General features: G+C 39.7%; 1 protein-coding gene across 1 annotated transcript in view; it reads left to right on the top strand.

The window, feature by feature from the left end:
- The window catches only part of LOC146460459 (glycogen debranching enzyme-like), a 47,189-nt gene extending 33,090 nt beyond the window's left edge, over positions 1–14,099 (top strand). Inside the window, exons 15-27 of the mRNA XM_085088208.1 lie at positions 970–1,112; positions 1,910–2,037; positions 2,192–2,403; positions 3,066–3,199; positions 4,224–4,357; positions 5,011–5,274; positions 5,655–5,880; positions 6,382–6,629; positions 7,518–7,630; positions 8,920–9,137; positions 10,749–10,846; positions 11,305–11,392; positions 12,474–14,099. Coding sequence (XP_084944334.1) covers positions 970–1,112; positions 1,910–2,037; positions 2,192–2,403; positions 3,066–3,199; positions 4,224–4,357; positions 5,011–5,274; positions 5,655–5,880; positions 6,382–6,629; positions 7,518–7,630; positions 8,920–9,137; positions 10,749–10,846; positions 11,305–11,392; positions 12,474–12,749 — 2,282 coding nt within the window. The 3' untranslated portion in view covers positions 12,750–14,099. The remainder of the gene's footprint in view (positions 1–969; positions 1,113–1,909; positions 2,038–2,191; positions 2,404–3,065; positions 3,200–4,223; positions 4,358–5,010; positions 5,275–5,654; positions 5,881–6,381; positions 6,630–7,517; positions 7,631–8,919; positions 9,138–10,748; positions 10,847–11,304; positions 11,393–12,473) is intronic.
- Positions 14,100–16,853: the final 2,754 nt, after the last annotated feature.

Genomic DNA, 16,853 nt, shown 5'->3' with positions numbered 1-16,853 from the left:
TGCCTGTAAACTACAGGGAGAGCTGTGGTCATTGTAGTTACCATACTGGTATGTCTTGGATGCTACTACAGGGAAGGTGTAGAAATTACTCTCTAAGAGATTAAAGATGGTAAATGTAAGTTCAGGTTTTTCTATGCCTGGTTCTCATTATTATGGAACCTCATCCCAATGACAAATTGGATACATTTCATAGTAATTAAGGATGCTCTGACTTACAGGTAATCACATTTGTAAATTGCAGAAAAAAGGCATTTTGAGAGTAGCTCTTTGTTTTCTTTTTGTAAAAGGTCAAAGATGGAAAAATGCATTTCCACAAAACACCTCTTAGCCTGAAAACAGACATGGTGCCGGTGTTCCGTCTCCTTGCGGGAGGCAGTTTTTGTGTGCACTTGTGTTTTTAGCTTGCTTTATTATATCTCTCAGTCAGTAAACGCGCTGTGATTGGTCAATGTTTGTGCACACTTGTGTTTTTCGCTTGCTTTATTATATTTCTCAGTTAGTAAACGCGCTGTGATTGGTCAGTGTTTGTGCACACTTGTGTTTTTCGCTTGCTTTATTATATGTCTCAGTAAACGCGCTGTGATTGGTCAATTTTGCGGGCCGTTTTTCACTGATTAACCTCAGAGATATAATAAATATCTTACTAACCTCGTTTTCTGGGTCCGTACTAGCTGTAAGTTTCAGATACTAGTTTTTTGCCGTTGATTTTCGCGATTGGGATCATAAATCAACGGGAAAAAAACTAGGTCCGTAACTAACAGTACGGAACTCGAACTCAGTTAGTAGGAGGTATTTATTTCCCGTAAGAAACAAGCGACTATTCGAAGCCTGCTAATCCTTCTGTGATGTTGATATAGTAATTTTGAAGTATCACATGCAAGCCTTAATTTTCAGCCCATGCAGAATGACAGTAGAAACATTTCTAAGGTGTGTAAGGATAAAATATTCTGATGTGTTTTCACTTTATAGGTGAGATAGAAGAAATCATTTTTGAAGCAATATTGTTGAAGAAACCAGGTGCAAGTGAGTTTGGTAAAGACACAGAGTTTATTAATGGTCTTCAGTCGCATGAAGTGCTACTTCAAAGACACATTCCACTTCACAAAGCCAAGGTAAGAGACATTGTCACTTGGCAAAATTTTAAAAAATCACCCATGAAATAGTAAGAAGAAATAAAGAAGAAATAGCACAACTGTACTGAATGGGTTTTAATTCGAAGTTTCGACATCCTTGAAACAATGGCGGTGTCGAAGTTCGTCGAATATTCACTGGACTTTCATGTAGTTGAAAAGTCCGATCATTTTGGTCGAAAAGTAACGAAATGTTTCGAACTTTGTCGAATGTCGCCCTCATTTCATTTGCACAGTAACAAATAGAACCACAGGAGAGTACTGCTCAGTGACTTTAATTTAACTTTGTCCACAGACGGTTGCCTTGTGCACTTTAATGATATTATTATGAGGACGTATTGGTTATCGGCTGTTATTTCAATGGTACCATTTGAGACTTATCTCATCACCGGACTCAAAACTTAAACTAGACCACCTTGCACAACATAATAAAGAGTAAGTTGAAAAACAACAACAACAACAACTTTCCAATAGCTTTCACTAACTGGACATACGCCTGTACCTTTATCTAACTTGATACATAAAATAAATGCTCATGATCTGGAAGTACAATAGTTTATGAAGCATTTACAATTTTCTTACCTTTTTCTTTCGAACAAGAAATTTTCTTTTTTTTCTCTCTTAAAAACGCCTTGTATTTCCTTTTATGTGGTTACCTTATTTCTTTTCTCCTTAAATCCGGTAACGTTCGATAACATTATGGCATAAGACAATTTACCGTTAAAATTTCTTTCCAAACGTTTGATTTTTATAAAGTCGCGTTGGAAATCTTCTTTCAGACATGTCGTGCTGAGCGTAAAGGTGATAACACATTTGAAGTGCATTTTGAGAACTTTTCTCCTGGCAGTGTGATTGCATTTGACATCACCATGGAAAGCAGGGTAAAGGATGCTTTAGGTGAATTGAGGTATGCTTTTATGTTTCTACAGTTGCATTCATAGCTCACTGAAAGAGCATTTTTAAGAAATAAATGAAGCATTTTAAATGCTGTCCTCTACCAACTTAGTTTATTTTGTTACTCGATTGGCAGCTCAAGGTATGAGTGTGTTTTTTCACTTCAGACAGCTAGCAGTGGATTTATATGAGAAGAGATCTGGAAGCAAGGGGAGTTACAGCAAGATTGATGAATTAGATTCAATCATTGGCAATTTGTCTCTGTGTGATCTGAACCGAGTGCTTTACAGAGCAGATCCTGAGGAGCGTGATGATGGCAATGGAGGAGGGGTGTATGTTCTGCCTGATACAGGAGCACTAGTGTACTGTGGCCTACAAGGTAAGATCCTGGGAGGAAATCATGATTGACACACTGATCAGACAGCATTCACCAGTGTATGCTGGTGTCAAACCCCGCCGTAAGCAGTAGATCATGAGTTTTACTCTTTATTCCTATCTTGACCTCAAAGGTTTTTCTCCGGTCGTGGTTTCTTAGCAAAACCCAACATGCCGGTATTTTCCAATTTGAAATGTGATCTTGCTAATTAGAGGACCTGCATTCGAACCTTTTGCTGGGGAATATGATGTGTTTTTCTGAGTATCTTGATTTACCTTTACATATAAGGTCTTGGTCTCCAGTTTACATAAACGAAACATCCCCTTCCCACCCCTCGAACGGTTACATTTACAAAATGTCTTGGAGCTCCTACAACCATAAACAGAAATTGAGCAAGTAGGAACCAGTTGCAAAATGAAAATTGGTACAAGTGCATTCGAACCTCTGCTTACAGACACCTCTACAACATGGACACTTATTACGTCAGTTGGTCCCAGAGAGCAAACATCATATCAACTTTTTCTCTGTAGTACAGACCTCTCCATAGTACAGCAGGCTGTGTCGCTTGTTTAGTTTCTGTATCCAAGAGATTTCATTGCACAAACCGGTGCTCTGTTAGCGGTTCATTACTCAAAATGCTGATACGTTTTGTCCTGATGGAACAGGTGTGATATCTGTTTTGGCTAATGTTCGTCAGTTCGATGATCTGGGACACCCTTTGTGCAGAAATCTTCGAGATGGAGATTGGATGATGGATTACACTGTAGCAAGACTTCTACCTTTTGTTGGCACAAGACAGGTCAGCGATTCTGTTTCTTAATTGTTTTTACTTTGTATGATAAAATAAGCCCCATTCAAATACATAAGTATAGTATGAAAAAGAGAAGTACAGTGGATGTCGTCCCTCATTCCCTTAAAACATAAATAAACACCACAAAATTACAAATTATATGCAACAACACTTGAAAGGCCCCTGAAAACCAAGTTCTGTCACAATGTACCAGTACTCAAGAGAATTCATGTTTTTGTGCTTGCATACCAGTAGGCCTAGACTGAACCGAAGGTCCAGGGGCCCGTTTCTCGAAAGTCCTGGTAACTACCGGGCCCGATAAGTATATTTTTAAATGTTTTTCGCCGATTACAAAGTGATTACAGACATGGTTCTTGGCCAATGTTTTCATAGAATTATACGATTTTAAAATTTAGTATACAAAGCTAACAAAAATTGACTTCTGTTAAGAAACATTTATCACTAAAGACACTTATCGGGCCCGATAAGTTACCGGGACTTTCGAGAAACGGCCCCCAAGGCCAAAGTGACTTTTCCCAAGTTTGGATGTCACATCAGTTCAACGGCCCGTTTTTTTTTTGTTTTGTTTTGTTTTCTTTTGTTTTGTTTTTGTTTTTTTTTTTTTGCTTTCTTTTAAGTGAACCTCGCGACTGTTCTAACAAGTTATTGCTTTTCTTGTCAGTGGCATTGCGTAAGAACGCAACGGCTCTTTTTCTCCGGCTCTTTTTGCCTGGGCGGGGTGGGGCGGGGGTGGGGGAGCTAAGGGTTTCTTGACAATGTTAAAGTTAATTAAGTTTATTGGGCATGCCTCCAAATTGTTTCGCTTTGTTTCGTTTTAATAAGTGCTAAAAAAGAGGTAATATGGTTTTGTGTTTATACTATGCAAATATCTACTTCGTTACACGTTGCCTTGGAAGCAGCAACTGTGGACGTTTGGAAATGCAGCACTCTTCAGCTTTATAAAATAGTCAAGGAAGCGTCGTTTTCGTTGTTATGTAGAAGTGAACAATCCAATTTGTATTTTGGCCAACAGCTAGGGGTGTGGCTTGACAAGGCGTTTACTCTGGTCAAAGGATTACCACGATATTTAGTGCCGTGTTACTTTGACGCTATTGTGACTCCACTTTATCTCAAGTTGTTGCAACGTTCTTGGACGCATATGTCAAGGTATGGGCCCTGAATTGTGTCGTTGTATCTCACTAAGCACATCGTATTTAGAGATTTGATTTTATTACTATAATAATAAGTAGTGAGGACATCCTACGGAAGTTTTGATGCTCTAACAATTATCTAAAACACGAAAAATTAAAAGAAAATTAAAAGAAAAATATTTTTGACAAGAGATAAATTAAAAATCATTTCAACTATGCAAAATATTTACTAAAAGGAGGAGACTTAGCTAAATGTTTAAATGAATCTGCTGAACGAATACAACTGGGCAACGAGTTCCACAGTCTTGGGGCAGCTGTTTGAAATGTTCTCTTGCCTGAACTTGTAGTATTTAGATAGTGGTACAACGAGAAAGTTCTGCGATGCTGATCTCAAGGTAAAATATGTTTTACAGTAATTTCCTTTTACCCTCCAACATGAGCAGTATTAAGCCTTCTTTTCAAGGAAAGGCCTGTTATAATACCACTGATTATTGAATAGGAAAGCGAGTTTTGTGTGTGAATGAAGACTTACTTTCACCTGAAACATAAAGCTTTTTATTCAAGATGCATTTCCATTGACATTATGTAAAAAGTTAGTTTAATCTTCAGAGCAGTTGAAGGAGTTGAACTGCTATCGTTAAAGGTGACTTAATATATATTTTTTTTCAGTTTTGTAAGGAATGGTTCATCGTTCCTCAAGGCTCTCTCACTTTGCTCGCTTCAGTTTGTTGGTTTGTCTGGCTCAGCCTCTCTTCCAGTTCTGTCACCCAAACTTTATCATGGACCTTCATCTGGAGCAGCTATGCCTACACTGATGTCATTGGCAGCAGGATTGCCGCATTTCTCTACTGGCTTCATGCGCTGTTGGGGAAGAGACACCTTTATAGCACTCAGAGGCTTGCTCCTGGTAACTGGCAGATACCAGGATGCCCGGTAAGGTTACTGTTTATCTGTTTATTCCATCGTTTTAACCAAGATATCAAGAATAAACCGCGTTCGGCGAGATCTTGTTTGACCCTGTATTGTTGTCCTTCTTCCATAGCATCAATAGAAAACTGAGCACCTTTTCTTCAATTTTACTGTTACGAGATTGCATAGTTTGCTGAAGCCGAATAGTGCATACTATTGTCCGGTTTCATACCACGTTGTACGTCGCTATTGTGTCTGAACCGGACCTGAGGATTCGTGAAGGAGTGATTTCTAAGTTGAAGTGAGGCTTCTTTGCACTATTTCAGCTGAACAATTCTGACTGGGATTGTAGAACTAGAGTATCGAACTTGCTGCCACTAAGAGTGGGTATCATATTTTCGTAGGTATCATATCTTGGCTTATGCAGCCTGTGTTCGCCATGGTCTAATACCAAACTTGTTGGACGGTGGACGAAAGCCTCGGTATAACTGTAGGGACGCATCTTGGTGGTGGCTGCAGTGTATTCAGGATTATTGCTCCATTGTCCAAGATGGACACAAGATTCTGTCAGATCCAGTGTCCCGGATCTTTCCGTCAGACTGCTCCCAGCCACAGCCGGCAGGGAAACAAGTAAATTTACTCTACTCTACTCTACTCTACTCTACTCGACTCGACTCGACTCGACTCGACTCGACTCTACTCTACTCTACTCTACTCTACTCTACTCTACTCTACTCTACTCTACTCTACTCTACTCTGCTCTGCTCTGCTCTGCTCTGCTCTGCTCTGCTCTGCTCTGCTCTGCTCTGCTCTGCTCTGCTCTGCTCTGCTCTGCTCTGCTCTGCTCTGCTCTGCTCTGCTCTGCTCTGCTCTGCTCTGCTCTGCTCTGCTCTGCTCTGCTCTGCTCTGCTCTGCTCTGCTCTGCTCTGCTCTGCTCTACTCTACTCTACTCTACTCTACTCTACTCTACTCTACTCTACTCTACTCTTCTTTACTTTACTTTACTTTAATGACAAACGTTGATATTTGCTTGACTGTTAGATAAATACATAATTGTAAGAGGTAAGCTGCGTGAAAATACATATACAAAATACGACGTAAGAGAATGCTCGCTTCCATCCTTTTATGTAGGATCAGCCACTTTATGACGTCATCCAGGAGGTAATGCAGCGTCATTTTATCGGTATTAGTTTCCGTGAGCGTGGGGCTGGGCCTGATTTAGATTCTCACATGACTGATGCTGGGTTTAACGTTACTGCTGGTGTCCGTGAGAGCACTGGGTTCGTGTTTGGTGGTAACAAGTGGAATGCTGGGACTTGGATGGACAAAGTTGGTGACTCACACAAGGCGGGTAACTTTGGAATACCAGCCACACCAAGGTATTACATCAACATTCTAACACTCAAATTCGAATTCGATACGGAATGTGAGGACCACAGTAGTCATTAGACAATTAAGTGTCACCCTTGATAAGCAAAGATTGTTTACTTTTGTTTAACTGCTGGAAAGATGCTCTTTTTACGTGGTATTTTCTTTGCGATCCAAATGTTCCACTCTCTTTTCCATGACAAGCTGTGTTCAGTAATAAATATTGTGAGCTTTTCATAAGAGTTGCAGAAACACAAGTTATAAGTGTGGGAGAATCACAAACAGCACGAGCTGCAGGGACTGTGCCCGCCACTATTGTTTCGTATTCTTGTTCAAATGACCCAGACAAAACGTGAAAATTTTACCGTTTCTCCTGAGCAGATAGCTAAAAAGAGTGAATGAAGCACAGTTTTCAACCTCTCACAGCATGTCCTTGCTAAAAGGTGTCTTATAATGTCTAATTGCGTCGTCCCACTGCACTAAATTGTATTGCAGGGGAAGTCTGAACCTCATAGACGCCCGGTGTAATATCTGTAATGTTTGACAAAGCTAATATGTTTTTTCTTCCTTCATTTCCTCCTTTTTCATTGTATGAGTGCCCTGGGACACTATATTCACTTAGCCAGTCCTAATCTAGCTTCTATGATCAAATCACCTGAGCGCCAGAGTCCCTGTGAAGGCCTCTGTATCTTCACTTTCTACAGTAGCCTTCCAATGTTCTGTATTCAGTATCCTTTCTGCCCCTAAGTGTCTGCCTCCCAGACCCACCAACAAAGGTTGCACAAATAATGATTTGATCCAACTTTATCACCTGATTATATCGCAAAAGTTTGACCATTTTTCTTGTATAATACAAACGTTGCCATCACTGTTGTTTTGTGTACGACTGTGTGTTTCAGGGACGGCAGTGCAGTGGAGCTCGTAGGTCTTTGTAAATCAGCTGTTCGCTGGTTAGCTGAGTTGTGTGAGGAGAAAAAATTCCCCTATGCAGGAGTGTCCAAGCTTCAAGATGGTATGGTTTCTTTTTTGGATTTCAAGTATTCAAATGATTAGACAACTAGACGGTCAAAGTAAGAAATCTCTTTGATACTAAATCTACCTAACTATTTAGTAATTTATAGAGTTAACTAAAAATCCCGAGCTGCAGTTAGATTATCTCCCAACGATGAGGTTTCTTTTTTTTTTTTTAAGTTACGACTCCTAATTAAGAATTGGTTCATGCTTAGCGTGCGTATATCGAGTTATGGATGCACGCGGGAAGTTTGGAGAGCACGAGAGAAGCGGAAGACGCCGAGAGCAACTCTAGCTTCTTGAGTGCTCTCCAAACTTCCCAAGTGCATCCATAACTCGATATACGCACAGCTAAAAGCATGAACCAATTCTTTTATAACATAGTGAAAATAAAGTAAATGATTCATGGAAAGCAGGTTTTGTTCCCGATTAATTACAAGATTCTCTGTACAAAACAAAAAAAAAAAAGGCGAAAATGGTTTCTCATATCGGTTTAATCTTAACGTTTCATTAAGCTCCAAGCTCTATAAATATACATTTGTTATGGTGTTGTCTCTCTGTAAAAGTGTTTTAATAACACAGCGCGCGTATGCTTCCTCCATCTTGCACGCGTCATCGGATGGACGCACGGCCGTGCGTATGTTGAGAAATGTACCATGATGACGCAAATAGGAATTAGATTAGGATGCACGCGCGCTATGTTATTAAACGAAGTTTTCACTCTGATATTTTAGTCAACTCCCTTAAGAATTAGAAATACTTCTCTTGAGGATAGAGGCTAACCTCCGAATTAGAGTTAAAATTTAATCATAAGAGGATAATCTCGAACGTAAATTTAACTCTAGGGTCCATTTTTTTTTCAAAGCACGATTAAGCTAAGTCAGGTTTAGTGTGAACTTTGAGTCCAGTTTGATTACTCATCAATAAAAGTTTTCCAAATGATTTTTGCTGTTCAATTTTAACGAACAATTTTCTTTATCTTATTAAGGTGAAAATTTATTTTTAAAGATATTTTCAACCAACAAGATGAAAACCTCGGTTATCTTTTATTAATCGTGAATTAGCTTTAATCGGCTTTTGAAACAGTTGATATATTTCTTTATGAGTCAAACTTACAGGCTGGGACATTCATGTCGGACACAGGTGACCCCGTGGGTCGCGTTCATTTTTATACTCCACAAACTCTTTGGCCATCGTCATAGCAACGTAGAGACTGTAGGGTATTTGCATACGATTTATGTAAGATAGTTTGCAAACTAAGCACTCTGATAGGTATCATTTATCGCTCAGGTTTTCCAGTAGAGTTATCATACAAAGAATGGGCTTTAAGAATTGACAGTTCGTTTGAAGAGAACTTCTGGATCCCTGAAGAACCAAAAGCCAAAGAAAAGCAAGATGACGAGGCAAAGCTGATCCACAGGAGGAGCATCTACAAAGACACTGTTGGTGCAAGCCACAGATTCGCTGATTACCAGCTCAGACCCAACTTGTGTGTTGCCATGGCTGTGGTGAGTGTGAAGGAACCAGAGTAATTCATATGTTTGTTTTTTAATCAACAGAGTTGACAAGAGATAAAGGTAATTTGACCACCGTAAAGAGATTCCAGTGCACACGTTTCGAGCGTTTTCCCTTTGTCAGAGCGAAGGGCTGACGCCAAATTACCTGTTGATAAAACCAAACATTTGTTTCCACTCCCCACTGATTCAGCATCGCTGTTTCTTTAGAAATTTTAAAATCCCTTAGCCGCAAGCGTGGGGAACGTTGTACCAAACGAACGAGCAGAGAAATGAAAGAAAGAAAGAAAGAAAGAAAGAAAGAAAGAAAGAAAGAAAGAAAGAAAGAAAGAAAGAAAGAAAGAAAGAAAGAAAGAAAGAAAGAAAGAAAGAAAGAAAGAAAGAAAGAAAGAAAGAAAGAAAGAAAGAAAGAAAGAAAGAAAGAAAGAAAGAAAGAAAGAAAGAAAGAAAGAAAGAAAGAAAGAAAGAAAGAAAGAAAGAAAGAAAGAAAGAAAGAAAGAAAGAAAGAAAGAAAGAAAGAAAGAAAGAAAGAAAGAAAGAAAGAAAGAAAGAAAGAAAGAAAGAAAGAAAGAAAGAAAGAAAGAAAGAAAGAAAGAAAGAAAGAAAGAAAGAAAGAAAGAAAACGAATGAACCCAGAATCAAGGGCACTAGCTAGCTTTTGAATAGACTCTGTATTAGAGAGTAAGTCGCAACAAATATCGTGGAGTGGAGCGAGTCGAACGCACGCAGAACTGAGAGGGGGATGGGGCATGTTTTTTTTTTTTTAATGGAAACTGAGCCAAGGTATTGCATAAAATTACGAACGTTTTAAATTTTATGTTTCGGAATAAACCCAAATTGAAGATTCGAGATACGGGCCCCAGGAAAGAATGATGGCGAAAAATCCCTGTATTTCGTGAAGTTTATAAGATTTTGTGCCAAATATGAAACGGTAACCTGACTTATGCAATGTCTTTAAGAGGTACAACATTCACAAATCTGTATGGTTTTAGCAACTTTTGTGAACAAACTATTACCACTGAGGACGGATTTTTTTTCATCTTTTTGGACGATGTAGAAGCAATTATAAAGGCCAGGTCATATGATCCAGTGCAGAGCGAAATGTTTCTTCTCCTTATTCTATTTCATCATTCGACATGTTTTATTTTTCACTGAAAACCCATACGGGGAATCTTCAATAAATATTGCCTTGTACATTGCATTTGTTACATGCATTTTTGCGTATGTTGGAATAATCTCAAGAGTGCACACAGTCACACAGTGCAATTTAGAGGTTTGGTGCAGTGTTGCAAACAAATTGTTCTAAGCAAACCGATGCACGTATTCAGTTTAACCTGAGGATGTCAAGTCGATGTTGTCTAGGAGTGTTACTACCCCTCCCCCCTCCCCCAGATTATTTTTCGGTACTCATTCACACACTTGCTGTATTGGTTGGGTGGAGACAATGGGGAGAAAGGGAGAAAAGTGTCTTGTCTAAGCCAGCAACAGGTCTCAACCTCCGACCTTGAGATGAACATCCGACCCACACTTTTTCCATACCATCCCTTTATTTTTAGAAACTCTAACACACTTTTTATTTGTTGCGTTCCTGTTTGTTTACTGCAGGCTCCAGAGATGTTTGAACCTGAGCACGCGTGGAAAGCTCTTGATATGGTAGAAACAGTTCTTCTTGGTCCTCTCGGCCTAGCCACATTGGATCCTAGGTAGGTACTTCTGCAGAGCTTTATTTCGCGGGTTTTAGAGGAAGCGAAAATCGCGCAAAAATTGGCTGATAAAATTCTCGTGAATCAATCATTTTACCGTATCAAACAGGGAATCACTTGCAAACTTTAAGGAAAGTATAAACCTTTCAGTCCACAAAATACTGGAGTCAATTTTCTGCATTCAAATTCTTTTCAGCGGAGGATGCTGTTTGAGTTGTACTTGGAAAGGTAGCATTAGCCATTTTCACCCCCGCAAAATACCGTGTTTCAAACACAATCTCTGCCTAATTCCGCTATCTCTATATAAGAATTTTGCGTTTTGAACTGATGCCAAATTAACAGAACAAAGAAGATTAAATTCAAGCACTAAGCTCATAAGTTGGATTTTTTCTTAATTGATCACAAGTCTCATGAACATCTAGAAATACGTTTTTGTTTTTCTTTTACCGTTGTTGCAGTGACTGGGCTTATGAAGGGATCTATGATAATTCTCAAGACACTAATTCATACAAGAGTGCCAAGGGATTTGGTTACCACCAAGGACCGGTCAGTATCAAACAGTTCAGCGAGCTCGTTTTTTAGTACTATCACTTAAAGCTAAATTTAGGACTGTTTTTAGCAAGTTATATTGTTGTTATGGTACCTTGTCGGAAAAATGACCATACCTTGTTTTCTAATGTGAGGCATTTGTTTGATACCATTTCTGTAGTAAAGTTGCAATTGATAAAATAAAGCGCTGGACTGTGAAAAAGACCGTCGTTTGAGAGTACTGTCTAACTAGCACAGTTGAGTTCGTTATTTTCTGTCATACCTACTCGTCTAGTTGAAGGCGCTGCGCTTTTTATACACTTCACCGTCCACGAAATGGTAGTAATGAAAGTGCGGGAGAGTGCTGGAAACCGTTCTGAGTTACTTTGTTACTGGTATTTATTTCTAATTTCATCGATTTGATTATAGACAAATATCTTAAACATACAGAACTTTCAATACTTTTGGAAACAATCCGTCACTTTTCGCACCATTGTCGGCGCGAGGCAAGATTGCGTAAGTGCATTGCCTATGGAAGAAGTTGCAAGTGCAGAGCCATCTTCTGGCTACCTTGAACAGTGACACAGAGCACTGACTTGAATTGGGTCAGGGACGCAAGTACAAGGGTCGGTTTTCTCCCTTGTACTATTCATTTAAAGGTTGGGACACTAGGGACATGCGGCAGGGTCGCCGTAAAATGGGGACATGCTCCATTGTGTGCACTAAACAGGAGGCACGTTCAAGGGACAAATGAATGACACGTTTTGTTTTGTTTTTCGTTCTTTCATTGGTTCATTCCTTTTTTGTAGCGGGGACAGTTTGTAAGAGCAATGCATACAATGAAACATTGAAAATTTGGTTTACTTGTTCCGCTTCATGACGCACAAATTAAAACTAGCTGAATTTCATGCAACATGTAGCGAGGACAAAAGTTTGTCCCTGCAACAGAACCTTTTCCATAAAAACGGGGATGTCACACGAGGGAGACTGTCTCTGTAACATGTCCCCGATCTCCGCTTCGTGACAAGTATCCCAGTGTGTCGCGAACTTTAAGACTGATACCTGATCCACCATACATGTTCATTATGTTGATTTGCAGGAGTGGCTGTGGTGCATAGGCCCTTTTCTCAGGGCTCGGTTGTACTTTGCCAAGACGTTGCATGGGAAAAAGGGACTGGAGCAGACTGTGGAGCGTGTGAAGAACATTCTAGCGAGACACAAAATGGAGATAACTTCCTCCCCCTGGCGCAGCTTACCAGAGCTTACCAATGCCGGGGGGGCACCGTGCTACGATGGATGTCCAGCGCAGGCATGGTCTGTTGCCTGCATTATAGATGTACTGTATGATATGGAAAAGTTAGTTAAAGATAATTAATGGTATTACATGTAACCTTATCAAATGTTCTTGAACCTAAAATGGCCAGAGTTCTGGGAAACGAGAACAAGTTTTTCTAGGGACGGTGGTGACCTGGCCACATTTCTCTATGGATATGATAGTAATTAACCTTAGAATTTACGGAAGCAAATTTTGGTGTAAAAGAATCAAGTAATAACATGGGTTCGGCAAGCTGTTTCGCGTGGCTTTTCTTTCTTTCTTTCTTTCTTTCTTTCTTTCTTTCTTTTTTTTTTTTTTTTTTTGAGATACTGATGTCAAAATTATTTCGTAAAGATTGGATTACCTGACAAAAGTTTGGGCCGATAAAATTTCAGGAAAATAGATTTTCTCAAAAGCATGCTATTTTGCCCATCTCTTTTCGTACGGCCGAGTTAACGCCAACTAGGACATTTGCACGGTTGTGCTTACGAAAGTCCTAACTGCATACAAACGTTACGTTTGTGAAACAAGCGTACAACTGTACAGTCAAACTGGCAGAAGAGGCTTGAAATTAGTGTAGAAAGTGAGGCTGTAGCATTTAATCTAAGTTTATAACGCTATATGATGTATACAGTGAGGCATTTGGGATGCCGCACTGGGATGTACGTATATTACTTTTTTTGTAAACCGTAAATTAGTCATTAAGGACGGTGCCTGCTTTTGTTATTGCGCATACGTTCTGCGCATCTCGGGATAATCTAAGAAAGGTTGGTTTCTAAATTGTGGTGCCTGCTAAAACAGAGATATTTTTGCGGTTTATAACTACGTGGGAAAAGCAGATCGTGGCAAGGGTTATTGGAATCCGAAAATAAAATTAGGGGTGACCATGCATTTTTCAGAGATACTAAAGCTTCAATTTGGGAAAAATTCCATACGTTGTTTTGTATTTTGGCGCTTTTTAGAATCATAAAATGCGTGGTTACCCCCTATATTCTTTTTGGATTCCAATAGCCCTTACTAAGCTCTGCGTTTCCTGCATAGTCATAAACCGCGCAAAAATACTTCGGTATTTATAGTAGGTAACGTCCTTAATAGGGTAGGAGACAGAGGAGATCACGAGGCTTAGACATGAAACACACACTCTCTCCTCACTCAGGCGTATAAATGGGTACCGGCAACATACAGCTGGGGTAACCCTTTGATGAAATAATACTCGTACTTGCTTTATGCTAAGCTTTGGTCGTGTGGGCCTTTTAGTCTCGAGTGCGTTTTTACTTTAGGGTGGGAAAAACGCTGCAGCTTTGATGTTAAGCTTCGAAGCCTGGAGAACAAAGATCGTGAAGACAGAGACGATTACCAACGACCAACTTGAAAGTAACAAGAAGCAATAAACTTGATTTGTTCATCAAATTGTGTTACTGTGTAGTCTCTTATGGAGCGACCATCCTCGTTTGGATACCAAATGCGCGTGAATCTTGTTGAATCTCTTTACGTGCCCAGAGGTGCATTTTTTCAGCCACTACCACAACCCCCTATAGCCATGGGGCTAGCGTAAAGAGTCTCAGCACTAGGGCAGAAAAATGGTTCTTTCTTCTCTTCTTTTGGAAGTTACGGGGCAGAAACTTGGCTCCGGGATCGAGAATGAGTCTCGTTCACTGTTGGTCAGCATCCAGGCCCCATAGTGTATAGTGAAATTTGCAAGACTTTGCAACAAGAACTGGTCTCCAAGCTAACCTAATTTGGTGTTTATGCAAGGTGCCTCATTTAAGTCTCTGAAGGCTGATTTTGTGGATACGAGCTGATTGATTGATTGATTGATTGACTGACTGACTGACTGACTGACTGACTGACTGACTGACTGACTGACTGACTGACTGACTGACTGACTGACTGACTGGTTGGATGAATGGTATATAGTGTCAGATTGAAATAACAGCAAATGAACCAGTAAATTGGGTTTACGTATCGTGTAATGCTTATACCAAGGATTTAGATGCGAGGAGTCAAAACTTACCTTGTCTCCTCGTCCGAGGGGATCAGATTGGGTAATTGGGTTTTGTCAAACTAGCCCCCGGTAAAAAAGGAAACGTACAGACAACATTTCTTACAGAAGCTAACTTTTGCCAAAAAGGCAAAAATAATTTCTGATCTTTTTTTCAGAAATGTTTTGCTTTCACACGTGAGTGTGCGTCACTTTCTAGCACACTCGTGTTAGTAACAGGAAATAACCAAACAGAAGGTAGCCCCCTACTCAGACGCTCTTTGGGCTCGTCATGCATTCCAAGTTACTCCCCCGCGAACGTCTCGGGTCGTTCGTCCATTGCATTACAAATGACCAATCAGGAGGCGTGTAAGGATAGAAGTCGTCACATAAATCATGAATCCATCCAAATCAACTCCTGCGAACAAAGAAAGGGAAAGATACGCGGTGAAGAACCCTCACAGTCTTGTCGAATTTTCTATCGCCCGTGTTAATTCAGTGTTAAAATAGTAAACGCCTCTTTTCTACTAAATACCCTCCCCCTCCAAAAAAAATCGTAGAAACACAGGCACAGATAAAGATCATTTCCCACCGTTATACGGAAACCGGTCACATTTTTGACAATAAATATAAAAAAGAATTTTAAAAAAAACCAGGTTTAAGTATGGAAAATGTCTGTCAGAGTGACTTGAAAACCCAGGAAATGGCACTTTCAGGAGTTAAAATTTAACAATTTCCTGGAACCCCCTGGAACCTCACGCCTTCGGAGCTCGCAAAATCAGAATAGATCAGATCTGCTCGCGCAAAACAAGCTCAGCAGTACGCGACTTCACTGCTGTCTCGTATATGTAAATTGTATGCAAATGCACACCATGCAAAACCAAAAGGTTACCTTTCCTGTCAATAATGGTACATAAAATAAATAAATAAATAAATAAAATACAAAACAGAAATCATAGCATATAAAATGAAGGGTTTGGACCTTCGGAGCGTCCCTTATAAAACTTTGTTGAGTCTCCCCGGTTTTTCAGTGAGTTCATGTTGCATAATAATGTAATTTTCAATGTAAAGGAGTGCGTTCCTTTTGGGATGATCAGGATCAATGATCCAAGATCACTCAGATCATGGCTCATCAAAGGAACCGACCAATCCCTGTCCAGAGTGGATTCGTCGGTTCCTTTGATGCACCATGATCCACTTCACTTCACTTCACTTCACTTCACTTTATTTATTTTTGCCACTTTTCTTACTTCCATCAATTGAATCTTTACTTATTTAGCAGCAGGATGATCTCAGCAAGCTTGTAAGAGCTTTTCAGGGGAGATCACCCTTGCTTCTTTTGGCTTTGTAGTAAATTATACAATAAAGGTGGCCATCTTAAGGATAAGGCAGATACATACATGTAACAGACTTAAATAAGTAACATTTACAAGGGTTGTAACAGATTTTTTTATATCATTAAGTTTCTAGACTTCTCATGCCTCGTAAGGATTGGATTGATTTAAGATGAAACTTTGTACTTCTCTCTTAAAAGTATGAGGAGCTTTATTTTGCTTTAATAGTATTGGTAAGTTACTCCAAGTTATCCGAGTGATCGTGATCTCTCATTGATCCTGATCTGGATCATCACAAAGGAACGCACCCTAGATAAGACTTTCCTTCAGCGTTTTCTGTTCGAGAGAACGCTCTACGTGTTTTCAATTTACCCGGCGTGTGCATCTCATGACCGGAAAGACCGGAAAGGCAATTGATCAATCGATTCATTGCGTTACTAATTGATTGATTTCGATTGGTTTGAGTCAATCGAGTCATACACAGTTGTAGTTCCCGTTTGTTATCGATTGCTAAAACGTCAGTATGCGCGTCGCCTCCAGTGAACTGAAAAGAAATTCTGGTTCATTTATTTCAGAATATTATTGTATCATGTAGCGTTTCCCAGGGAGTTAATTAAGTTATCATGGCGAAGTAAGTTAGACGTAGACTAGCAATCAGACATCTAACGTTTGGTGCGTACCAACTCTGTTTGTTATTTCAGATGCTGTCGGTGCCTTTATAGAAGCTTTTGTGTACTACAACTTATTTCCTTATTTCCTTATTTGCCGTAGTTTGTCTCCGCTCACGCGAGAAAATTTAGAGGCATCTGTGGAGGAGAGAGATGTTATCATGACTGCAAGTATCGTCAT

Source organism: Pavona decussata, unplaced genomic scaffold, assembly GCF_977016875.1.
Source record: "Pavona decussata unplaced genomic scaffold, jaPavDecu1.1 SCAFFOLD_213, whole genome shotgun sequence".
NCBI classification, from domain to species: domain Eukaryota; kingdom Metazoa; phylum Cnidaria; class Anthozoa; order Scleractinia; family Agariciidae; genus Pavona; species Pavona decussata.
The sequence above is the reverse complement of the archived record's forward strand: the minus strand, read 5'-3'. Positions and strand labels throughout refer to the sequence as shown.